General features: G+C 35.5%; 1 protein-coding gene across 23 annotated transcripts in view; it reads left to right on the top strand.

The window, feature by feature from the left end:
* CACNA2D1 (calcium voltage-gated channel auxiliary subunit alpha2delta 1) overlaps positions 1-26,807 on the top strand; it is a 516,207-nt gene that overhangs the window by 403,396 nt on the left and 86,004 nt on the right. For all 23 annotated transcript variants that reach the window (XM_014855387.3, XM_044768108.2, XM_014855384.3 and 20 more), the window contains 2 exons: positions 20,251-20,409; positions 25,760-25,864. In XM_014855387.3, coding sequence (XP_014710873.1) covers positions 20,251-20,409; positions 25,760-25,864 — 264 coding nt within the window. The remainder of the gene's footprint in view (positions 1-20,250; positions 20,410-25,759; positions 25,865-26,807) is intronic.

The raw sequence follows: 26,807 nt of genomic DNA, 5'->3' as shown, positions 1-26,807 counted from the left end.
TCCCAATTAGTGAGCTGTTTTTTTGTTTCAATCCTGTTTTCCCTTGCCTTGAAGAAGCTCTTTAGTCTGATGAAGTCCCATTTGTTTATTCTTTCTATTGTTTCCCTCAACTGAGGAGTTACAGTGTCCGAAAAGATTCTTTTGAAACTGATGTCAAAGAGTGTACTGCCTATATTCTCTTCCAAAAGACTTATTGTCTCAGGCCTAATCTTTAGGTCTTTGATCCATTTTGAGTTTATTTTGGTGTGTGGTGAAAAAGACTGGTCAATTTTCAATCTTTTGCATGTGGCTGTCCAGTTTTCCCAGCACCATTTGTTGAAGAGACTTTCTTTTCTCCATTGTAGGCCCTCTGCTCCTTTGTCGAAGATTAGCTGTCCATAGATGTGTGGTTTTATCTCTGGGCTTTCAATTCTGTTCCATTGATCTGTGGACCTGTTTTTGTACCAGTACCATGCTGTTTTGATCACTGTAGCTTTGTAGTATGTTTTGAAATCGGGGATTGTGATTCCACCGGCTTTGTTTTTCTTGCTCAGGATTGCTTTAGCAATTCGCGGTCTTTTGTTGCCCCATATGAGTTTTAGGATTGTTTGTTCAATTTCTGTGAAGAATGATCTTGGGATTCTGATTGGGATAGCATTGAATCTGTAGATTGCTTTAGGTAGTATGGACATTTTAACTATGTTTATTCTTCCAATCCATGTGCAAGGAATGTCTTTCCATCTCTTTATGTCATCGTCAATTTCTTCCAAGAAAGTCTTGTAGTTTTCATTGTATAGACCCTTCACTTCCTTGGTTAAGTTTATCCCAAGGTATTTTATTCTTTTCGTTGCTATTGTGAATGGGATTGAGTTCTTGAGTTCTTTTTCTGTTAGTTCATTGTTAGTGTATAGAAATGCTACTGATTTATGCACGTTAATTCTATACCCTGCTACTTTGCTGTAGTTGTTGATTATTTCTAATAGTTTTTCTGTGGATTCTTTGGGGTTTCCCTGAGCATTGTTTTTTATGAGCAGATATAGGCTGGTCCCAGAACATCAATGGGTTCTGGGACCGTGGTTCATAGTACATATTGCATCTTGAAGGACAACATTCCAACTCAAAGATTATCATATTCAAGCTGGAGCCTTAGTTGCACATGTAGGAGACTGTCCAAATGTTTTATCAGCCTGGCAGCTTCCAAGTGATGCAGTGTATGGTAGACCCAGTGAATCCTGCAGTCATTTGTTCATTATTGGATCTCCTTTACCATACAATAGGTTGCTTGGTTTGAGAACACGTTATGCAGGATTCCATAATTATGTCCCATGATGATAAGTGAACTGGGAGGATTAGTGGTGATAATGGATGAGGCACTACAAACAAGGAAGGAGAACTCATAACTGGAGTATGTATCAATAACAAGAAAAACAAAATTTACTCCATCCGCCTCCAAAGGGATAAAATCAAGTATAATCTATTTGATATTAAATTGTTGGTTGTCTTTTTGAAAGGTGATACTATGTTGAAGACTCAGCATTGGACAATTTCCAATGAGTTGGTCATTCACCAGTGGCAGTAGCTGTATCTATATTTGGTGAGGAAGAGCACATGCTTTTAGACCCGTGTATATTCTGTCCTTCTCTGCTACCCTGCTGCTGCATTTATGGGCCCATTTTGTACGCACTACAGTTGTCACATGCAAAGGCTGGATGACCTCCAATGGACAAATCATCTTATCCACCCATTTTTTCTGTACCTCCTCTGTGATGAATGCTCTCTAGTGGTCACTGATGTGAGACAAAGAGATGTGCACATTTCATGCTTAATTTCCATATGTCCATCCTCATACTTATTCACCAGAACTCTTTGTCTGGGAGAGGTCTTCCAATCTTGCTCCTTCAAGGTTGTTGGCCAACCAGCCAAGCCATTTGCCACTGCACAGGAGTACATGTGTTTTCTTATCTCAGGCTACTTGTTCCTCCACACCAAGTTGATGACCAGGTATATTTTACCCTAAGAACTCTCAACATTCATTCCGTGGTATGTTCTCTCAGTATCTGCTGGTTCATATTGGGCAGATCTTGTATCTATTTTGTTAAATATCCTCTTTTTTGTTTTCCTGGAGCAGAGTCTACTTTTCCAGGTGGGCCATGTTGAGTGCTGACCTTTTTGTTGCCTTGAGTCATGAGGGGAGATGGGATTAGATCTTGAAGAGAGCAAGTGTCATCTTTTATGATCTTTAAGAATGGAGAAACTGCCACCCGCTAAGGGGGAGAGGTTACTTCTGCATATACAGAGGGTATAGGGCAATCTAGAAGTTCAGTGTTAACTGTATCCCCGCAGATGTCCTCATTCTACTTCTGAGATCTTATTCTTTGCCTATCAGTGCCCTGACTTTTGTATAGAAACCTGCCAAAGGCTATCAATGCAGCCTCCTTTATAATTATGTGACTCTGAAAATCTAATTCTGCACCTATTTCTAGCACATGTTGACCTTTTTACAGTAAGAGGTGAGAATCTCTTTATTAGCTGCCACAGAAGTCTTCTGGCTTTCGTACTTTGCCCTTAGTTGATAGCTGGCTGACCTGAAGTTGTCATTTTCTTCAATGAGTTTAACAACAACCAGCTAAGTTCAAGCCCTTATTATTACTATTGTCACCATATTTCTCAAATGCTAGGTGCCTCCCCTTCAATTTACATTGTGTTCCAATCACCACAGATGAAAATCTTAGTAATTGTGATGCTACAGCCTCAGAGGGGTTTTCTTGACTCCAGTTATTACTGATATACAGCCAGTTACCAGTGGGGTCTTTGTTGCCACATGGCTGGTGAATGATTTAATTCTAGAATCCTATCCTGAGGATCTGCTTCCTAAGGTCACTGATGGTTCAACTTAGATTGAGTTTCCTCTAAAATAGTTCCTAAGATGAGAATTCAAATACAAATGGTTTATTTAGAAAGTAATTCTAGGAAAGACCTAGAGAAATGTGACAAGTAAAACAAAAAAGAGAAGAGAAGTAATAAACAGTGAATTATCAAACAAATTACCACTCTGAGTGAGTAGAGCTTAATCTTTTGGGGCAATTCTGAGAACCAGTGTAGACTACATGAATCAGAATTATCCTTTCCAAGGGGAAAGTGTGCTGGAGTATTTAAAGTTAATGATTGCTCCCAAGCAATGTTTATTCCCTGGTGTTCCCAGGCCACCATATGCACAGGCAGAGCACTCCTAGAAATCTCGGGCAGTTAAATTTGAGCTAGCATTCATGGAAAAATGGATGGGGCACCAACAGCATTTGCCTCAGTTAGAAACTGAAAACTGCTACTAATAAATATGTTTTAAAAGAATTTCTGACTAAACAATGGAAATGCCTTTGAATTAATTTTATGCTTTCAACATTTAGCCAGCAACTAGTGATTCTTTCCTAATTAAAATAAGGAATTTAAGGGCTGGCCCCATGCCCGAGTGGTTAAGTTCGCACACTCTGCTGCAGGCAGCCCAGTGTTTCCTTGGTTCGAATCCTGGGTGCAGACATGGCACTGCTCATCAAACCATGCTGAGGCAGCGTCCCACATGCCACGACTAGAAGGATCTACAACAAAGAATATACAACTATGTACTGGGGGGCTTTGGGGAGAAAAAGAAAAAGAATAAAATCTTAAAATAAGGAATTTAGATGGGATTGACATTGGGATTCTTAATGCCTAACAAGTTTTAAAGATTGTTACTTCTCCTAAAAATATTATGGTTGTTAAATGTATATTTCTTTAAAGAAAATTGTTAACTAACTTCTTAAGAAACACAATTGCAAGATATATCCTTGTGATTTCTATGAACCATGTTAATACAGATTTTATTGGTGGACTGACAGCTCTTTGTAAATCCTTACTTGGGCATCCTAACTTGGTGTAGCTTGAGTATGTGAGGTAAACACATATGGGCAAATAGAATCTGTTGCTTGTAGAAAGAACTGGGAGTGCAGTCGATCTGAAAGTATCTGAATATCTCAATTTAAAAATTATAAAAATATCTCAGTTACATATTCAGAAATAGGGAAGAGAGTGATACTGAAAGATGCACAGCTCATACAAATTGTAAGAGAAATACTGCAGGAAGATATTTGCAAGATGAAGTCATAGTGATTTCCTACTTTACTCTCAGGAGTAAGTCAGCTCCTGGTATATTGGTTTGTTTAGTTTATGTTAGTCACTTCAATTTACTTTACTTTAGTTGTTTATAGTCCTTATTTACCACATTGAGATATTTTTGTCAACTGTATTCTGAATTTGTTATTAACTGTATACTTTTGTTTAATCTTATTTCGGAAAAATCATTGGTACATTTTCACGATTGAAAAGTCACTAAATGATTGTAAGTGATCATATTATTCCAGACATAGATTTGCCCTTCAGAAAGTCAATACAAACAAAATCAAAAGTAGACGTGTTCATTGTGTATCTTATCTGTTTATTAATCCTCAGTTTAATCACAAGTTATAGGGAATTATTAGAGTTTTTTTTTTTTTAACACTGCTCATGTGACAGGAACTGTTCTATGTGTTTTTCATGGTAACTCATTTAGTCTTCACAACAACCTTGTGAGGTAGATAATATTACTATCCTTAATTTTACAGACAAAGAAAGAGAGAATTCTAGGAACTCTTGTAAGGAAGAAGACAGGATTAGAGCACAGCCATCTTTGTTTATGAGTCTAGACTTAATCCAAAGTTATGTGGTTGAATCCTGGAGAAAAATATAAAATAAGGTTATTAATTTTATTGTGAAATCTGATATATTTAAGTAAAATCCTGAAATATTAGAATTCTTAGAAATTCTCAGATAAAAATATGATTAGGTTATGAAAGCAAAGAGAAATGCTTCTTTTTAAATCTAAATTTATTATTAATTTTTAAAGAAGAATCTTATTTACATTTGAGTAGAAAAATTCTTTCAGAAAATTTTCTGTATTTAGGCTGGAAAAAACATAAATGATTTTGATTAATTCTTATGATTGCAAATAACACTCAAACACTATATCTGGATTATTGATTTTGCCTAGGTAGTATATCTTATTTTTATATATTTATTTACTTCTTTTATCATGAATCTTTTGTTCCTATCAAAGCTCATATACGCTTATTTACATTTATATGATATTTTATGTCAACCACATTAACTTCATAATTTAAAAGAAATCTTCAGTTTGATTAGTTACCATTCTTTTGGGGGGGTATAAAATGCCTAAAATTGATATATTTAAAGAGAATTAATTCTTATGTAATATTTTGGTAAGAGAAAAGTAAAATTATATTTATATCTTTAACAGATAGGCCTTTTCATTAAATACAAATTTAACAATTTAATGATATGAAAGTTCTAAGAAAGAGAAACCCTTCAAAATATATTTATAATGTCCTGTTGCAGGGCAGGTGTATGCAGACACATGTGCATGTAGGTTTTTTTCCTATTTTCTCCTTGAAACTATTTGTAAATCGAGAAAAGAAACAATATAATTTTTAGCTTTTGTCACTTCAGGGAGGCATAGTAATAAGGCACAGAGGAAACCCGGTAGTGATTCTGTATTTAACTTTGACAGTAATTTTACCACAAAGCCCTCATGCATTTCTCTTTATCCTCATATCTCGGATCATATGAGTCATCCAAAGGGTTATGATGCAACCTATATGAACACATTCCCAAAGTTGCCTAGAACCACCAGACAGAAAACTCAAGCAGCCTCTCATTTTTAGGTTTATGTTTTTAAGCTTTTTTTTTTTTAAAGAACAGTAATTTTTATGCTTAAATCATGTATAAGATGTCAGAACTACTGCCGCATCATTCCCTACTGTTTCTGTTATCTCCAGGGCAATTCTTTGTTGCGGAAAAGAAGCCTGCTGTTAGGCAAAGCTTAAATGCAAGCATAATGTAGCTGTTTTCCCACTAATCCAGTTATATGCTGTCATTGAAGTAAGTGGCAGATGATAGGAGCAGCAATTCAATCACCGCGTGTTCTGATTTATAGGCAAAATTCCAAATATTGACACAGTGAGTAGAATTTGTTTATGAAAGTGAAGGAGTGTGACATTTTAGGAGTAAAATATTGGTAGCCAGTGGAGGATGAAAGGAAAATGTATGCTGATTATGGACAATAGGTGAAAATTGATATCTGAAGAAGATGGTCATATGTTTCAATAAAATCACATATCTCTTCACTTAAGAATTAAATGCAAATATTATGATTACATTAAGGATCTTTGAATCGATTTTTTTCCAGGAAGCTTTTCTAATTTGTGGTGGTTATAAAATGCCGTCTTTGACTACTCATCAGAAAGGAATAAAAAAATATATAATTCCTTATGATATCTTTGCTGTTAGTTGTAGGAGAGAATTTTTTTTTTTTAAATAAGCTCTACCCTTTACCCATATTGTAGTCAGTAAACAACAGTTCTATAAGTGACAATCTCTAAACGTAAGTGGAAAATGAGGAGTGAGGAACACAGCAGGTAGGAGGCTGGGAAGGGATGAGCATGTTGGCATGATTTGCTACAACGTTAGTAAGGCTTGTGTCTGGTTAAGTGACCTACTTTCCACTCTTCTCAGACAATCCTGCCTCTTAGATGGACTTGCATAGGTAGGAATAATGAACAACCTTTGAAACTACTAGTGATATGACCTTGTATAAGTTACTTCAGGCTTAGAAGTCTGTTTCCCCCTCTTTGAAATGGCTAGAATAATATATAACTTGCCAAAATGTTGTTGAGCACCAAATGAAATGACACATGTAAAATGCTTATATATTTTAATCATTATTATGGTTATTATTGTTGTTGTTATTGTTATCATCATCATCTTGCAACATTTTTCTACTAACTGTTGGAAGACAGTTCTTCATGAATCTGTCACATTTCTTCAAGTCTAGGCATTAACAATTTGCTCAGATTTATGTACATTCCAGGATAGTAACAGTGGAGATATCTCCTTCCCCAGAAGAAATTTATGTTGCAGACTGATTAAGATACTGCCTCTCTCTGGAGGGGAGGATGAACTGGCTGCTAGCACAGCCTTTATAAGATCAGCGGTTTCCTCATCTTGGGATTCCTTGCCTGAAACACACCTACTGCCAGTACAGATGACCTCTGGCCCTCCTCCAGTCCTCCTGTGGGAATTGGGGTTTGGGTGCAAGCAAAGATGTCACTCTGGTTACTGCTATTGCTGTGAGTACTAAAGTGCCTTTGGCTCTGACCCAGAGGGCTTGTATTATTCTCCCAGTATCTATGAAACTGTAGGAGGCTAACTCCTTAGCTTGAAAGTAGGGTAAAATCTCACACACTTGCTAGTTCTTGACTTGACAGTTTAACACCAACTAATGTCAGTTTAGTGGTTTGTTTAAATATGGAATTGCCTGTACGTGCAAGAAAGATATGATTTGGATTGTTCCTTTTCCTGTGAGCTTTAAATTTGAGTTCTCCTTCTAAAAATATGCCTCAACTGTTCCTAGACAAGGACATAGTTTTCTTAGCTTAGGAACCTTCCTACTCTGCATATGATAATGAGCACATTGTAAGTTGTTGCACAATTTAAATTTAAAAGTTACTTCTCCACTCTTACAAAACAAGCCCTCTTTTTGCCAGAGTTCAAGTAAAAGAAAAAATATTTGGCATGCCAATATAATTTTGTGAAAAATGAATTACAGGAAAGTAATTTCATTTCATGTCTTATAAAATAGTTATCCATCTAGATTTCAGGAAAACTTCATGTTGATTCGTATCTCATTTATGTCAACAAACAAGAATATTGTAGTTTATACCCTTGCTGCTTAGAGTGGAGCCTGTGGCCAAGCAGTGTGAAGATTGCCCGGTGGCTGGTCAGAAACGTAGACTCTCAAGCTCAACCCCAGGCCTAAGGAGCCAGGACCCGCATTTAGCAGTTCTCCAAGCGATTCCAGTGCCATGTTTTGATCATATTACTGTTAATTGTATGTACAACAGGTGGGTTTCATGTCATTGTGGAACAGGAAATTATCATACTAGAGAGGTACATTTAGCAAAGTCCAATAGGCATCTGTCTGAGGCTTGTTATAACTAATCTTGTTTATTATTGACTTAGATTTTAAAATATTGATAATTCATAGAATTAGTAATCCTATGTGTTTGTGCATATTTTTTTATTTTCTAACTATTTGCTTTTTGGAGGGGGGGTTTAAAAAAACAGATGAAGGAGTAGAATTAAGCTCATTAAACAAACCAAAGTTCTATCTCTTTTATATACTTGTTTTTTAAGGTAAAGATGGGTGCTTTTTAAAATTATTTTCATTTAAAAGACACAAAATGAAATGGCAGGCTATAAAGAAAAGATTCTGAAGTGAAGGACAAATTTAGGGATTATAATAGCAGGGCAAGTTCAAGATTATTTGATTTTTTTTTTTTTAAGATTTTATTTTTTTATTTTTCCTTCCCCAAAGCCTCCCAGTACATAGTTGTGCATTTCTAGTTGTGGGTCCTTCTAGCTGTGGCATGTGGGACACCGCCCCAGCAGGGCCTGATGAGCAGTGCCATGTCTGTGCCCAGAATTCGAACCAGCGAAACCCTGGGCCACCGAAACAAAGCACGAACTCAAGCACTCGGCCACGGGGCTGGCCCCAAGATTGTTTGATTTTTTAAAAAAGAGATTGCCAGAGAATAACTTAATTGCTTTGTGAGTATAAGGAAAGTTTATAAGAAGGTGTTGACAAGCATAATAAATATGTTTTCCATTAATTAAAGGATGCACTAAAGGTAGTTTTTGGTACTTAGAAATTAGCTGCATTTGCAATTTTAGAAATAACAAAGTAATTCTTAAGATGAGGCAGAGAAAATGCTTTTCTTTTGAACTGAGCTATTATTTTTAAAAATATAAAAATTATTGACTTATTTGCTGAGGCTTGAAGGACTAGGAAAAGACTCCATGCCCAATAAGCACAGATGTATGTCAGTACTGATTGGGTAAAATTTTTGAAAGTACAGTTAGTCATTGCATTTTGAGATGGGTAAGAGAGTGACTTGGGCTGGCCTGAGCTATGGCCTTGTAGAGTTGTTCACAGTTATTTAAGTTCAGTTAGCATATTTGTTCCTAATTACTTAGCAAGTTTAAATTCAAAAGAAGTTAAAATATACATTGATTCCGTACTAAGGAATTTATTAGTAGAATGCGTAGACTTTAACTTTAATTTTTGAATAGCAAAATCCCATTTTAGCAAATTCCTAAGGGACTGAAAATAAAAGCATTTTGAGAATTTAGATGTCTGTGTTAGAGCTTGAAAACGTGCTAAGACATGAAAATCTTTTTGTTGTATGTTCCATTGTAAGGGACTTTGTCATAAAATGACAATTAGCACGTTAAGGTCTCTTATAAATTTCAGATACAGATATTGGCACTTGCTTTTCCTCACAATTAATTCACCTAATGTTTTATTCAAAGGGTGTTTATTGCACTCTTTAAAATATATTCCAAATTTTTTTTTACTCCTCATGGAATCTCTTCTGCTTAACCCTATGCTCTATTGATGGGTATCTTCTTTGTTCAAATTTTTTCATTAATTTATACCATAATCATGCTGTTAAGTTTTTCATATATATAATCTCAGTGGAGCTGAGTTAGGTTGACTATAATTCCTTCAACTCTAGTTAATAACTTTCATTAACTGTTACTATTAATCCCAGATGCCATTTCATGTTTAAAAGAATTTATTGGTGATGTTAACAACCTTGTTTAAAAAGCAGTTATATCCGTTCTGTTAGGTGCATGTCTTATATATCAGCACAGATTAGAAATCACTTCTGTTTCCTTTGAGTCTTGATGCTTCCTTGCCTAAAGAGGTTCATGCTGATCCCCCACTTGGCTCAAATGCTTCCTTAGCAGAGGCCCTCCTTGACTCCTGTATCTCTAATAGCTTCCAGTTTTGTTTATTCTATCATGTTAGTTCTTCTCTATCACTTACCTCACTTCATTTTTCTTTATAGCATTTCTCTCCACCTGATATTTTATATACGTGTTTGTTCTTTGTTCATTTTCTGTATCTCTGTACTTCCTCCTCCCTGAGAGGAGGATGCTTCTTTGAGTGTAGGGACACTGTCTGTTTTGCTCAAATGTTACTGAATATAGAACTTTTAAAGGCACATAATGGTCCTTCTTGAATTGACTCTGCTTTTTTTGTTTATTATAACAGTGCTGGGAAAAAAAGTGCTACATAGATATGAGAATTTTATAAGAAGTTTCAATCAGTGATAATATTTTGAATGACCAGAGTCATCCTCACTCATAGTGTCAGTCCTGCAGTACTTCTAGTCTGCAAATACATTAGATAAGTAAATCATTCTCTTGTGTTCTTTAAGCAAATCCAGCCATCACCACAACTGCACTTTTTTCAACTGGAAAGATGTCCCAAGTAATTAGCTTCAGATGCCATGAAAACATTGAACATATTGCTCAGCTCTGCATCACAGTGTTGATAAAGAGGAAGAGATTGAAAAATATGTGATCATTTGGTCATTTTATTAAAGTTTCATATTTGAGAGTTAGCATTCAGATTTCCGCAAGCTATGAAAAAATATTTGTAGTAGAAATAATACTGATATGATTATTATATGTCAAGAATTATGGACAGAAAGGTAAACATGTTTCTAGCTGAGTGAATGCCATGGAATCAGGATTGCACAGTGGTTAATTAAAAGATGGTTGAGAAAATACAGATATCAAGTAGAGATAAGCAAAGAAGCTAAATACAAACTACTTTTGAAGCAAAAGAATAGCATACTCTCACTTGCTTGAAATTCTTCTAGATGCTTATAATTAGAGAGGTTTAAAAGTTTTCTGTATCAAAACACAAATAGAATATATTAAAAATGCTACTTGGGGGAAGGGGCCAGCTTGGTGGCATGGTGGTTAAGTTTGTGCATTCCACTTTAGCAGACCAGGGTTCAAAGGTTTGGATCCTGGGCATGGACATAACACCGCTCATCAACACTGTGGCAGCATCCCACATAAATTAGAGGAAGACTGGCACAGATGTTAGCTCGGTGACAATCTTCTTCAAGAAAAAAGAGGAAGATTGGCAACAGATGTTAGCTCCAGGCCAATCTTCTTCAAAAAAGAAAAAATATCCTTGGGACTTATTCATTCAACATTTCAACAAAGGTCAACAGACTGAATTTTGAATATGTCGAGATTCAACTTAAATGGAACATTTGTTTAATAGTGAAAACATTTATCAAAATTTTTGATTGGCGATGGTTTATAATTATAGGCAAACATAAATTTTGTGTCAATAGTTTTGTCAATATTTTCACTATTTTATTGGTGCCATTTTCTTTTGACATATAATTTATTATTCCTACTTATTTATGTAATTTTTTTTCTGATAGTTAAAACTATCAGCTCTAAATGATAGGATTTTTAGAGTTTGAGGGGCTTTCCAAGAGATCTAGTAAAGTCTTTTATTTCAGAAAGTTGGAACCTCAAGTTCAAAGGAGATCTTTGAATCAGTTGTGGCCACTGATGCTTATTGGAGGTAAAGACTGAACTAGACTTGGTTTTCCTAAATTGAATGAAAAAATGGAAAATTCTTTATCAAAAATAAATCTTTTTAATACAGTAGAGCAAGGAAACCGCAAACCAGCAGCCGGTGTTGGGGGACAGCAACATCAATTTGAGAACAGGAGTGTTTAAAAGTCCCAGAGCACCATGGTGTCTCTAACTGTGGGAGGGTGACCACAACTTCTGGTTTTCCCTGGACAGGGATTAATAACAGAAATTAAAGTCATATTCACAACATTAGTCAAAATTGTGAATTACCTAGCAGTACTTTTAATAGTATATTTAGGACCTGCATTTTAAAAAGAGAAAAGAATATATGAGATCTATGTAGAAGACTTGAAATGGAGATCCAGTAATATGGAATTAATCACTAATTCTTCCTGGAATGAAAAGCCAACTTAAGTGAAGATGTCAGTTTTTCTCAGATTCATTGGTGAATGCAATTTTAATTTGACAAAAAGAATAGTTCCAAAGTTCAATAAGAAGACAATCATGAAAAAAGTAGCACATCAGGGTATTGGCAGCTTACCCTTCTGGTATAAATCAAAAGTGATTTGACACTAGAGGAGTGTGTCAGGAGTTTGAGTTTCAAGTAAAGCTCGGAGTCTTGTTTGCTGTGTGACTGTAGGCACTTTGCTTAACACTCTAAAACTCATTTCCTCAAGTGTAGAATGGAAACCGTATTAAAACTAAAACCAGAAGCTTGATGAAGGTTAAATGAATTAATATATTGAAAGTGCTTAGTGTGGCCCAGTTGTAATTCTCAATACGTGTTAGCTAATATTTTTATTATTAACATTAAAAAGCAAGAAGTTGGTGAAACAAAGGAAAAGTAAAGGAGTAAAAAATTCTGGAAATACATCTCAAATCTTAATTTATTGTAAAGAATGGGCCAGCCACGTGGCCAAGTGGTTAAGTCCTCGCACTCCGCTGCAGCAGCCCAGGGTTTCGCTGGTTCGGATCCTGGGTGCGGACATGGCACCGCTCATCAGGTCACATTGAGGCGGCATCCCACATGCCACAACTAGAAGGACCCACAGCTAAAATATACAACTATATACTCGGGAGACTTGGGGAGAAAAAGCAGAAAAAAAAAACAAAAACGGAAGATTGGCAACAGTTGTTAGCTCAGGTGCCAATCTTTCAAAAAAAAAAAAAAAAAAAGAATGAATCATGGACCAATAATTATTCAACAAAAGGTAAAATTGGTTATTTGAAAAAACAGCTTATTCTAATTGTCACCTCATGCTATGAGAGGAAAGAAATTTCACCATGGCTAATAACAAATTGTAAAATAAGCAAACAAAATTTCACCATGGCTAATAACAAATTGTAAAATAAGCAAACAAAATCATCAGAGACTGTATTGATGGATGGTTTTCTAACATTAAAATTATTTTGAGAAATCATAAAGAATAGGTTCAAAAGTTAAAATCAGAAAGTAAGCAACAAACTGGAAAAATAGGACTTACATTTCACATGATTATATGAAAATTAATATGAGAAAAAGTTTCACTTCATTAACCATTAACAAATTCCAAGTAATTAAAATATCGAAATATTCTTTTTACTTACAATTTAGCAAATAAAAATGTTGTGTTTATGAGAGTGAAGTAAGACTGTTACACATATAATGTAAATTGGCACCAAGTTTCTGGAAAGTAATTTGGCAATAGATAAAGAACTTTGAAATCATTCTTAACTGGGAATATATAGATATGTGTAAGGATAAATGTTATCAGCTATTTTCTCTGTGTTTTAGAATAACCATTTTGGTTTTTTATAATATTCTATAGTTTCCAGATTTCCTATAAGAAATAGAAAAAATAAATAAAAAGTATTAATAGGAATAAAACTTAACCAAGATTTTAAAGATCACAGCCTCTGTTCACTTTCCTCTCATTTTCCTGCATTGCCATCTGGTGTCCTAAATGTGGATAGCTTCTGATACCATAATTTGTGATTGTACTGCCTGATAAGCAAAATTGTGTTGTTTACTTAATTTAGATAATTCATTTAAATTAATTATTTTATATAATATAAGTTTTATTATAATTAAATTATATAAAGAAGTTCACTCATATTTTGTAATTTAAAAAAACACCCGTGTTCTAAAACAGAGTTCTTGTTTTTCTTGGTCATCTACACAGCTTGAGCTCACAATTTTTTAGTATTTTTTTCACATGCAAAAAAGAAGGAGGTCAGATCATTATAACATGTTCTAAAGAATAATTTAGATATGGAGAAATTTTTTAAAAACCGAGGAATTATTAAAATTATGTCCATTTTGCCCATCAAAGAATGTTTTACGACTAAATAGTGAACAATGTGCCCTAAAGCAAGTCTGCCTTTATGGGAGTTTAAAATGCATGGATGAGTTGAAGGGCTGGAAATTAAAGGCATGCTGACTGGTCAGACAAAGATTAAACGGGCCTCTTCTCTTTCTCTGCAGTTCCAAGTGGAAGAATACCACTTCTGGGTTTCTTCTGTCTTTAATTCTGTTGTTTTTTTACAGCTTCAGTGCATGGTTGTGTATCCTAGTTGTTAGTTTAGTTCTCTGTATGAGCTGCTGCAACAGTATGACAACTGACAGACAGGTGATGTGGTTCCAGGACCATGAAATGAACCCAGGCCATGGCGGTGAGAGCACCAAATGTTAACCACTAGACCACCAGGGATGGCTGTCTTTAGTTCTTAATGCTTCTAGGGTAAAATTACTTGAATCCACCAACTTTTTCAAAGGGAGGCTTGGTGCTTCAGGAAGGTGTATCACAGGTGCCGTTCCTAGACTAGGTTGCTTTCTAGGAACTTGATGCTACTTTGACTTATGGTATTTATCAAGGCAATGCCAACATTTCATTGTTTGTATCCCGGGTTAATCTGATAAGCAGCAAAGCCCCCTTTCTTACAAATATTTTGTGGAATGATTTCTTATTCAACAGAGGACATCAGAACAAAAATAGATGCTGCCTTTATAAAACCAAGAGTTTAAGTTACTTCATTTGAGAAATTAATGATTGTTTTTGGCTCTAAAGTGTCTTTTAATTTGATGTGTATACTTGACCATGATATATAATAGGGAGGTTCTTTGGAAGCATTGAAATTTACTGTTCATGGTTATCTCAGACTGTTTCAAACACTAAATAATGTTTGTTTAGTTAATGTTTGAGGGACACTTGTATTAAAAGTTGCATTTAAACTTTGTTTAAAGTTCACTAGGGCTGATATTATTTATCTGAATCTTTCCCATTAATCTAGGAACTCTTTCTGATTTCAGTATTGAGTATATTAATGTTTTTACCAAAATAATTTTTAAATTTACAGAGTTGCAGTTGATTTAACATCTGCTGTGTGCCAGACTCTATGCTACGTGTTCTATATACATTTTCATTTGACAATTTTAATAAAAGTGTCTATTTGGACAAAATATTTATATTTATGAATGTACAAGTTTAAGAACATATTGTAGAGCTAAAATACAATTCCTACATTTATAAGTCTATAGCTTGATTATTGATCAACATTATGCACTACCTTCTAATTTTCTTATTCTCCATGCATTCATTCAGTAAATATTTATAGCATACCTATTACATGCCAAGTACCGAGGATGCAATAGTGAGGTGTCTATTTGCTTTGACTAGGTGGGCCTCTAATCCAATGGAAGAGTCTATCCATATATCATACAAATAAATATGAATCTATAAAATAAGATATTTCTAGGCTTAGGAGAGCTTATAATGGGGTGATCTGACCTAATCAGGGAAGATGATGAGAACCTTTTATAAGGAAATAATCTTAAGTGGGACAACCAGGTGAAGAAGAGAAGTGTTGTAGGCAGAAGGAATAGGATATGTGAAAGGAGAAAATAAAAGAATGTCCAAATGCTAGAGCAGACATACAAAGTCCATCATGCTTTCTACCCCAGATGCTCACATTCACCCGCACAGCTTCCTGTCTCAGCATGCTAGCAGAGATTTTCGCAGCAGTTCTATATGGAACCTATGTGGTTGAATCTTCTGGGATCAAGAAAGGAATCAGTGTGATGTTAGTTTGGATTTTTCACTCTGTAGGGTTAGTTAAATGTACATTTTTAAAGGAAGTATTTTCTTAATAGACAAAAACAGGGCTACTTAAATCTATTTTCACTTAACATGTACCAGTTGAAAGCTTTATAATGTTAGATTATTAAACTTTCAACCTAAGGGTTTTAATATATGTGTAGTTTATATATTAAATGTGTAGTTTATAAATTAAAAACTGGGCACATATTACCAAACACTGCCATTTCAGTTTGTGAAAATAAGTCTGTTGCTTTTTTCTATTTAAAAGCAGATGAGTCTAAGATGTCTGTGAAATATATACTTGTTTAATTTAGAACTTTCAAAAATTTCTCATCCCTTTCCTAGAATAAGATTTGCTATAGGGACTTATACTTTGTAGTAGGTTATTCCTTTTTCCAATATTTATGAGTTTTATTATGAGTATAATTGTAGTATTTCTGTTATACACCACAAAATTTGTATTTAATGAATTGAATTTCCATTTAATCAGTGTATGTTAAAGTGACTTAATGAGATACTTCACTTTTTAAAAGCAGGTCAAGGCCAACCGAAAGACTCAGGGCAATACATTATTCAGTGCTCATTTTCTGCATAACTTGTCATTTTATCATGATTCATGATAAAATTCATGATTTAACTAAATCACTAATAATATTTCCTGTAATGATTTCTAATAATTCTCTAAAGTCAGACAGATTACTGTTAATGTATTGGCACACTATTTTTTTTTTAACTTTCTAACTCGGAAATTCTCACATTCTTTGGTTTTCAAATTGGAACATGTAAAATAAGATTGTGTCATATTATTGAAGAAAAGAAAAAAGAGGCAGTGGGATTTGGATCTGAAGATAATAAGTTTTCAACATTTGAATTTATAGAAAACAGTAAACGATTATGTTGGAGCTTTGTTCTCATACATATGGTGTACCTGAAAGCAGTGTTCAAAGTAAAAGTGAAAAAAAACTCAAATATTTATCTGTGCAGGACATTTTACTTCCTGTTTCATCTCCACTCTCTTCAAACCTTAGATCTCCTCCCTTATTTTGTCCTGGTGACCTTGCCTCATTGTTCATAGAGGACAAAAGTCACAGACAGTAACTATCATCTTCTCAGCACCACATCTGTGTACTCCCAGCATCTATACTCAGATCCCACTCTCCTTTCCTAGAACAATGAAGTCAATACACATTTTCTTAAAGGGTTGTTTCTCTACATGCCATCCGTATCCCATCCTTTATTTTTCATCTTTTTTCTATTTCCTGTATCGTTTTCTTCCACTCTCTTCAATATCAATCCTCTCTTGCTCTAGTGACCCTTCATTTTATTTTATTTATTTATTTTTTTAATTCTTTTTTTTTTAAGGTATACATTTTGGTGAGGAAGATTGGCCTTGAGCTAACATCTGTTGCCAGTCTTCCTGGTTTTTTTTTTCTGCGCAAATCCCCAGTACATAGTTGTGTATCCTAGTTGTAAGTCCTTCTAGTTATTCTATGTGGGATGCCGCCACAGCATGGCTTGATGAGCAGTGTGTAGGTCTGTGCCCAGGATCTGAACTGGTGAAACCCAGGCCACTGAAGCAGAGTGCACAAACTTAACCACTATGCCACTGGGCCAGTCCCTCACCGTTCATTTTAAAGAAGGCTGTCCTTGACATCAGATCCACCCTTGCTGTTTCTAGTGCCATTGAGTCTATTCCAACTCCTAGCAATGCTGTGTACACAGAGGGGACACCCAGGTCTTTTTGTGCCATTCTTTCACCTTCCAGCACTATATCAGACAATGCTCCACGGTTCTTCATAGGGTTTTCGTGGCCAATTTGTTTTTGGAAGTGGGTGGCCAGGTCTTTCTTCCTAGTCTGACTTAGTCTGGAAGCTTGGCTGAAACCTGTCCATGGTGGGTGACACTGTGGGTATTTGAAATACCAGTGACATAGCTTTCAGCATCACAGCAACACGCAGTCACACACGCAGCATCACAGCAACACACAGCCACCACAGTATGAAAACTGACAGATGGGTGGTATGGTTCTCTGATGGGTAAACCAACCTGGGCCATGGACAGTGAGAGCACTAAATCTTGACCACTAGACCACCAGGGCTGGCCGACCCTTACAGGTGCTACCCTCTTTTTCTTCTCTGTTTCCCAGCCAAGGTGCTTTGAAGGTGTGCCTCTGCACGTGCTACCACTTGCCATTGCTCTTCAGTGCTTTCCATTGGGTTCTGCCTGCACAGGTACCGCCTATATAACATGGATGAGTTCAGTGGGCATGTTTAAGTCCTCACCTTCTCTGTCTCTAAACTGTAATGTCTTCTTCTTGAGACATTTTTTTTCTCTCATCATCTAAGACAGTTGGGTCTCCTGATTTCCTTTCTGCCTCCATGGGAATTTACTCCTACTCAGTTTTCTCAGGAATTCCTCCTCTACTTCACTTTAATTCACTTGGTTTTAAACCAAATTTCTATGGTGAAGCCTTATATATTTTCCCCCTTAACCAAGACTTTATTTGAGGCCCATGCTTTAAGTGTTATGATTTCTTGACATCTCCATTTGAATATCTCACTTATATTGCAAATTCACCCTCACTTGAACTCTATGCTTCTCTTCCCTATTCCTCAAGTATCCCTGAACCTGTCACTCCTCCAGTCCTCCAGCCATCCAGATGCCAAAGTCAACATACCGCTCTCTTACTTATCCACATACTCACTGCACCACTATGTCTTATTGATTCTGCCTCCAAAATAGATTGTGAATCCCTCCTTTTCTGACCATATCCATAAATGACAAAGCCACTTTATATGTTCAGCAAGGTTACTGCGATAGCCTTCTAATTATTCTCCCTCTTTTAAATTTTACTCAACTTAAATCCATTTCCCAAAGAGCAGCTAGGGTGATCTCATAAAATTCTAGATTAAATTATTTTGCATTGGGCTGTGCATTTCCATTTGACAGAGAATAAAACTCCAATTCTTCAGCATTTCCATTAGATCCTGCCTCCCTCCCTGAACTCATTTTATGTCATTTGTCCTCATATGTGATTAAGCTAAACTCTCCTTTATGTTTCCCTAAAAGGGGCTCTTTTCCCCCACATCAGGGCCTTTTTACACATTGTTCTCTTTGCTTGGAATGTTCTTCCTCCCTAGCCTTCCAGACTCTTCTGCCACAGTGCTAGTCTGAGTCCTGACTCTCTGTTGCTTATTTGCTATGTGACTATGGACCAATTGTTTAACCTCTCTGTGCTTAAGTTTCCTCATGGATAATAATACTTATAGGGCATTTGCAAAGAGGAAATGAAGAATATTTGTAGAGTACATAGTAAATGCATCACATAGTAAATACCGTATTAGTGCTTATATACATACATATAAAGGGTGTGTGTGGGCGCACAGGCATCATTTGCCTGAAAGCACAAAACTATCACCTGCCACAATTCTTGACACGTAATAGGCTGTTAGTAAATATTTCGTTAATGGATTGATGAAATATGGAGTGCACCTTATAATTAGGCTTCAGTGGTTTTCAGAGAAAAAAGAATGATGCATTATATTTATAAGAATATATAACAGTTATAAAATTTGAATTTTGGCTTGTGATCTACCTATTAAAATTATTTAATTATGTATTTTTGATCTGAGAATATCTTCAACGTTTTATCTGGCCAGACCTACCTTCTGGCAAGTATGTTTTTGTTATTATTCTCATTTTGCAGATGTGACAGTCTATGCCCCAAGAGCCTGAGAGACTGATAAAAACAGCAGCGTTAATAAATGATAGGATGACCCCATTCATCTTAGTATCCCAGATCTTATTGCAGTGCTTCTATTGTTCTTATCTTTTTGGAAATATCCAGTGAACCATGTGAATACTTTTTACAGGCTTGGTGAAGTTACTGGGTGATTATTCTTAAATCTTCAATTTGGGGCAAGTGTCGTTGGAGTTTTCGTTCTCTCCTCCTGTAGCTCTTTGTTGTTCAGGCCTCATCACTTACAGCAATAACCATCTGCAGTGGTCTGCTTGCCATTTGCCTTGTCTCCAGGATTCCACTGCATTGTGTGTGTAAACTCTAGAGTGAGAGTTCGAAAAGGGCACCAGTTTTTCTTGATTCTTTCAGATTGCTTTCCTGTTTTAACTCCCAGAGAAAGACTGTGCCATCAACTTGCAAAATTACTAAACGTCTTTTCCTTTAATTCAGTGTACTGGTTTTCCATCTAGCTCTTTCTTGTGAGAAGCAAGTAAAATGCTCAGTTTGTCCCTGTGTCCTGTGCAGGCATCATCATATCATTTCTGGATTCTGAATATATTTAATTGTTCTTGAGTTTGTTTTTGTTTTGTGTTTGTCTAAATGCTTATAAAATTTGAAACCTGGAAAGCACCTCACATAACTCAAATTCCAAGTTTATACTCAGGGAAACCAAGCTTTAGGAAGGTAAGTGACAGGCTCAGGGTTACAGGAGGAGTTGGGGGCTTAGAGGAAAAAAACTCTGGGATCCTAGTGTACTTTTGTTACCAATATACTCACTTTTCTTTTTGAAAGAGAAAGCAATGAAATAGGACTGAGTAATATAAAAACAAAATTCAACAAAAATTATATGATTGACCTTAATGTTTATTTATATATTTACTTTTTTATCTTTTGCAGTTTAACAGCAATGCCCAGGATGTAAGCTGTTTTCAGCACCTTGTGCAGGCAAATGTAAGAAATAAGAAAGTGCTGAAAGATGCAGTGAATAACATCACAGCAAAAGGAATCACAGATTATAAGAAGGGCTTTAGTTTTGCTTTTGAACAGCTACTTAATGTAAGTATCAATACTATCCCCTTTTCTCTTTTATTATTGAATTGCAGCATCTGAATTTCAGTATCTTGATAGTTACTGCTAACTAGGTATTAGATAACAGTGCTGTTTTTTATTTATTTAAAAAGCACATTTGTCTAGGCAATAGAAATCTTTGAACTATTTTTATTTTTAGATCCAAAATTCAAAAGGTATACAAAATGTAGATTTTCTTTTCCTTTTAGATCTTTTCTTCTGTCATTTTTTTCAAACTATGTTTAAAAAACACATTTATAAGGTAATTCTTTTATTTTGACAAGCACTTGAAATTTAGTTGGCATATTTAGATTATAATTTTTTTTCTTATCTCTACTGCTACAGTATTTATCTGGAAACTTTCACTTTCAGTTATCAAATGGTTGCTGGGAATATTTTAGTTCTCAACATCTAGTTTGGGTGTTTAAGTTGTTCCTAAATGAATAGATAGGTCCAAACGGTAGATATTGAGATGAGCAGTAAGATAAGCCCCAGAGCTGGAATTCCTTCCTCAACGGAGATTCCTCTGAATGAATCAACCATCATTGTCTGTAGTTAGACTGTCAGTCTCTGGCATGCCTACTGTTTGCCCCACATCGTAGCACGTATCTCGCTGTACACTGTATTTTCAAATGGCTATGCCATCTATTTCATTTTGAACTATTTGAAAGCAGGGACCATTATTCAGTTTTATATCTCTCATGAGATGGTATTATTGCAATGGTTGAGAGATGGACCTAACCTCTCTGTACCTTGGTTTAGTCACTTATACAATGGGGGTCACCACAGCCCATACATCAGATGGTTGTGGACAGGATTGTCCACAGAACCTGGCTCATAGTAAACTGCATGCAAGGATAGGTTGTTGTGTTGGTGTTGGAGTCATGGTCATTATTACCATGATTAGTGACTACCACATGGCTGGTACAGAGTCAGCTCATAATTCCTATCATATTTGTGAAATCACTAAATAAGCCCTTATATGTGGTCTTTTCTGCAAATCTGACTTCATTGTTCCCTAAGTGAATCTTCTAAACAGTTTTTGGGATTTCTGATTGGTTGATTTATTCATTTGTTCATTCAGCCAGTATTCATTGAGTGCCTCACAATTTCCTGTCACAGTGCAAGTGCTGGAATTACAGAAGTAAACAAGACTGCTTGCAAGAAGGTCCAGCATAACATTCTAAATTGTCATTCCTAGTACAGTGTGTTAGTGCTATTACAGGGCGTTTAGAGTGTTTGCTTGAGTGGCACAGAGGAGGGACTCAACTTACCCAAAGGAGGTCAGGAAAGTGTGGCAATTCCTTGAAAACGGGATTTGGGGGAATCAGTAGAATGTAGGTAGCTAGATGAGAGAAGGAAAATTATTTCAGATGAAAAGAACAGTGTGGACAAAGGCATAGAAGTATGCCAGACAACGTAGCACATTGGAAGAATTGCAGGTGGTTTGGCATGGTTGGGACGTAGCAATATAGGAGCAATGATAGAAATGGAAAGGCCATGATGTATCAGTTAATGAAGTGTTTAGGAGCAAACTAAAAGTTTATGGTATGAGGATATTCTAAGTTAAAAAGCTTTTGTAGAAATTCTGGTGTTGGAATAGAAGTGAAGAGATGTTAAGGAGAGTGACATGGTAACTGATTGGCTGGACCAGGAGAGGTTGCTGAGCAAGGGAGGGGGATTTGGGTGACTCCAAGTTCTCTGAAATGGAATACACAAGAAGCTAGATAGAGGGAATGTGAGGGTAGAAAGAGCTGTTTCAGTTTTGTTGAGTTCGAGGTGGTGAAATTTATTAGATACTGTTAGATAAGCAAGAAAGGAGATAGAAAAGCAAAGAAATCTTGGGTAAAATGCATGTTTATTAAGTGACATACCTTCATCAATTTAAAAAAAAGCAAACTTGGGGCTGTCCCCGTGGCATAGTGGTTAAGTTCGCATGCTCTGCTTTGGTGGCCCAGGGCTTGCAGGTTCTGATCCCGGGCGGGGACCCAGCGCCACTCATCAAACCACTGTGGCGGCATCCCACATGAAGTGGAGGAAGAGTGGCACAGATGTTAGCTCAGCAACAGTCTTCCTCACACACAAAAGTGCAAACTCAAAACTTTGAAATTCAAATCTAATTGACCATTACATTGAGATGTATTCTTTCTGTAGTAAAGGAGCATAATTTTTTTTAAATAACAATAGAGTTTTCTAGATCCTGGTGTTTAAATTATTCTTCTTAGTTTTGTTAATTTGCCTCACTTCCTTCCCTCCTATTCACATTTCAGTTGTGAAATGACAAGGGGCCTCAAGCCTAATGTACTATTCAGAACTCGTCTCATTAGAAAGACCATGGTAACTCCCCGGTTCATTACTAGTTGCTGATAAAATATGATTTAACTCCTATTGGCCTCTCATACTACCTTTACCATCATTGTAAAGGATTTTTAATATGTTCTCAGTTATTCCTGCTGTAGGTCTCAAATGTTTTGCTTTCCACATGTTCCTTCTGTATGGCAATTATTCATTTTAAAATAATTTTCCCGGATATCATGGCCTGTATTATTCAAAGTTAAAGCATATTTTATCTCTTTGAACGCTTCTAGTCTTCTTATTATCAAGCAATGCCATTCCCTAGTCTTTGTTTGTCCTTGCAAGATTTACCTTTAAGATCACTGAAGCAAGTATCTAATAGAATTAGACATATCATTTATCCCACAGTAAACCTTAAATAGCTTCAGATAGCATTTCATAAAATATTACCAAATCGATTGAGATGCATTTTTCCAAAAATGTTTATTGAGTCCGTGTATCATAGATCTTGCACTATGTACTGTCCTCACAGGGGTACAACAAAGTGGATTAGGAAAGAACACATTAAAGTAAATTACTAACTCTACTAATTGTAATTTTATTGAAATCGTCAAATTCTTTCCTGTACTTAAGTGGTTATAAGTCAGTAGCGTGCAATTGTTGTGACTGCGATTCTTCAGCTAACTGCAAACCCGCCGGCAGGATGCCGTGATATACTGTGCTCTAGCAGAAGTCCTGAGAAGGCTACTTCTAGGAAGAATCATGTTGAAAATGAAACATTCCTTTATTCCGTCTTTTGTGTGTGCCCTAATCCTAATATCCGTCTCTCCTGGGAAAGGTTGTTTTTATTTTATTTACACTAATATACAAGTGATCAGCAAGACCCAATGTGCTAACTTACATTAATATTTGCATTTGGTAATAATAATACCTCCACTACTTCCAAAAATGAAACCAAGTCCTGTTGTAAAAACTTTACTTACTTTATCACTTTTATGAAATAGTCCTTTAGGTACTAGGTACATATTATTTTGTCTGTTTTACACATGCAGATAAAAAAGATAAATCATCAGAGAAATTAATTTTAATTAAGGGATGTCAACACTTTTCACAAAAGTATTTTAATGAGAATATATGCAATTTTTTGTATAGTCAAATTCTCAGATGGTTATCCTGAAAGATAAGAATCATACTTCAGGGCTTGGCCCAGTGGGGCAGTGGTTAAGTGCGCACGTTCTGCTTCAGCGGCCCTGGGATTGGCCAGTTTGGATCCCTGGTACGGACCTAGCACCGCTTGGCAAGCCATGCTGTGGCAGGTGTCCCACATATAAAGTAGAGGAAGATGGGCACGGATGTTAGCTCAGGGCCAGTCTTCCTCAGCAAAAAGAGGAGGATTGGCGGCAGATGGTAGCTCAGGGCTAATCTTCCTCAAAAAAAAAAAAAGGAAAAGAAGCATGCTTGAATGTGACAAATTGTATTAGTCAATACTTGTGTTTTCACAATGCTTGGTTAGAAACTTTAACTGCTGATGTTCAAATGGACTAGTCAATGGGGTGAGATAATATGAAACAGGATCTTTTTATCAATAAAGCAAAATGCTGTCTTTGTTAATTTTTAAAACATGAAATGGGGTTTATTTTCTTTGAAAAATAAGATTGAGTATGGTGCTTCAGTAAGCTCAAACATTACAGAAGAACTAACGATTTTTTAAAAATATTAGTCATATAAAGGCCAGGGCTGTGCTGTCCAATATGAGGCCGTTGAGCACTTGAAATGTGCCTGGTCTGAAATGAAATGCGTTGTAAGTATAAAATACACATGAATATTGAAGAGTTGCGATGAAAGGAAAAAATGTATATTATCTCAATAATTTTTGTATGGATTGCATGTTGAATTGATAATATTTTGGATGTCTGAGTTATCTAAAGTTAATTCTAATAATATATTTTACTTGTTTCTTCTTATATTCTCTACTGTAGCTATTAGAAAGTTTAAAATTACATATTAGGCTCACACTTCTCCATGCAACAGCACTGAGCAAGAGAGTTGACATTTTCAAAGAAGCTGAGCTAATTAATTCATTAATTAGTGTGATCTTTTATACTTAACACTCTTGCAAACACATTTCACAACAGTAGAAAGGCTGAGATTATAATTTCAGACTTCAAGAAGTCCACCTTTGGAAAGTGTTCATTTTAGTGATCCTTTGGTGCTAATCCATTGTTGTCCTATGTCTCACTCTTTGGGGACCTTAAAGTTTATGAGAGGATTACCACTGGAATTGAGCCTTTTAGGATTAGAATATGTGTGGCAGGTTGAGAGAGGTTAGGAGGATTGGCATTTACGAAGATATGAAAGAACATTGGGTGTTCCCTAACAAGGAGTTTACAATTTCAGAAATGTAAAGTAAATAAAGTAGGATTGAGAAGAAGGAAGAGAGGAAAAATGTTAGTAAATGGATTGAAGATATATGTGAAAGAGTATGCACATTTTTTATTAATATTATTTCTTTGTTTCTTATATAAATTATAAAGGCATAAAATTGACATAACCATTAATTAATTTAAAACCTATTTATTAATCTGAGAATTTACTATGTGCTTAGCACTCTTCTAGGTAAGATAAGAACACTGACCAAAATGACAAAACTTCATACCCTTATAGTGCTTACATTCTCTTGGGGGAAGCCAGCAATAAACAAACAAATAAAATATACACTATACATAAAAGTGTAAAATGATGTGGAGAAAAATACAGCCTGAGAGGGAGATTGCAATTTAAAATGTAGTTGTCGGGAATGTACTCACTGACAAGGTGACATTTGATCAAAGACCCAAAGGAAGTGAGGCCTATAGATATCTGAGGGGTGAGGGGAGACCCTGTGTCGGTAGCCCTGGCCTCATCCAGGAACTGGTTTGGAAAAACTTTTTGAAGAGACATTTCACTTATTATTTGTAACTTGTTCATGCTCTTTGTATATTGCTTTATATTCCCCACCTCTTATTATGCATGATATACTTTTTTCTTGTTTTTTTTTTTACAGTATAATGTTTCCAGAGCCAACTGCAATAAGATTATCATGTTGTTCACGGATGGAGGAGAAGAGAGAGCCCAGGAGATATTTGCCAAATACAACAAAGACAAAAAAGTGAATCAATTTTATAACATTTTAATTTTAATGTTAATTTAGATGGTTTTTAAAGAGATAGTAGGAGGAGAGTAAAAGGGAAAATTCTTGGTTGAAAACACTGTGTGCCTATTATAAAGTCATACATCTCATGGATTATAAACCATGGCTGAATTAGAAAACCGTTAAGTATTTTTTATGAGATTCGTAAGTACCTTATGACTAATTTGTTAATAAAATAATTTGAGCCTATAGAATTGTATTTGATTCTTATTCTTTGATTTAAGTTGTTCTAAGATAAATTTATATCACTTAATTATTAAAGATTATAGTAATATTCAAATTCCTAAATACTCATAAAAAAGTCTCCACAGACATTATTTTGTAGATTTACAAATAAAGCAGTTTACAACAGCAATACTGCATCCTCATTTGAAGATGATACCTTTCAAGAAAAGAGTTAAGGCAAATCCTTTTATAAGTAAAACATTTTAAAAGTATGCCATTTCAGTAGGCGATGAAGAATGTGAAGATGAGCGTCTTGAGGTTAGAAAATGGTTGTTTTACTTCAGAGGAAAGTACTGTAGAGAAATGATTGTTTTGAAAGTTCACCCATGTAGCTGAACCTGCTGGTAGTGTGGATAATATCAACCGTAACTGTTTTTTCTAGCAGTCCCACCATCAGCTTATTTCAATCTTCTAAGTGACTTCACATTTTATAAGAGAGCAATGATTCTCAACTCGGTTTCCTAAAATGCTAAAGATTCACAAAGAAAAAAAATAAAAATTATAAGCTATTTCCTCTGTTTCAAAAAGTCCAACAGAAATTATACATTTATCCAAAAGAAGACTGCAGGGTAAAATACTATTTCGCTTTGCTTTTAATTGGAATTTTCACCATTTAGAGAGGTATGGCTCATGGTTAGCTCAAATGGATTGTTTTTATACATCTGAGGAATTGAAA

This window comes from Equus asinus, chromosome 1 (genome assembly GCF_041296235.1).
Source record: "Equus asinus isolate D_3611 breed Donkey chromosome 1, EquAss-T2T_v2, whole genome shotgun sequence".
Taxonomy (NCBI): domain Eukaryota; kingdom Metazoa; phylum Chordata; class Mammalia; order Perissodactyla; family Equidae; genus Equus; species Equus asinus.
Note: the sequence above shows the minus strand (reverse complement) of the source record. Positions and strands in the feature narration are given on the sequence as shown.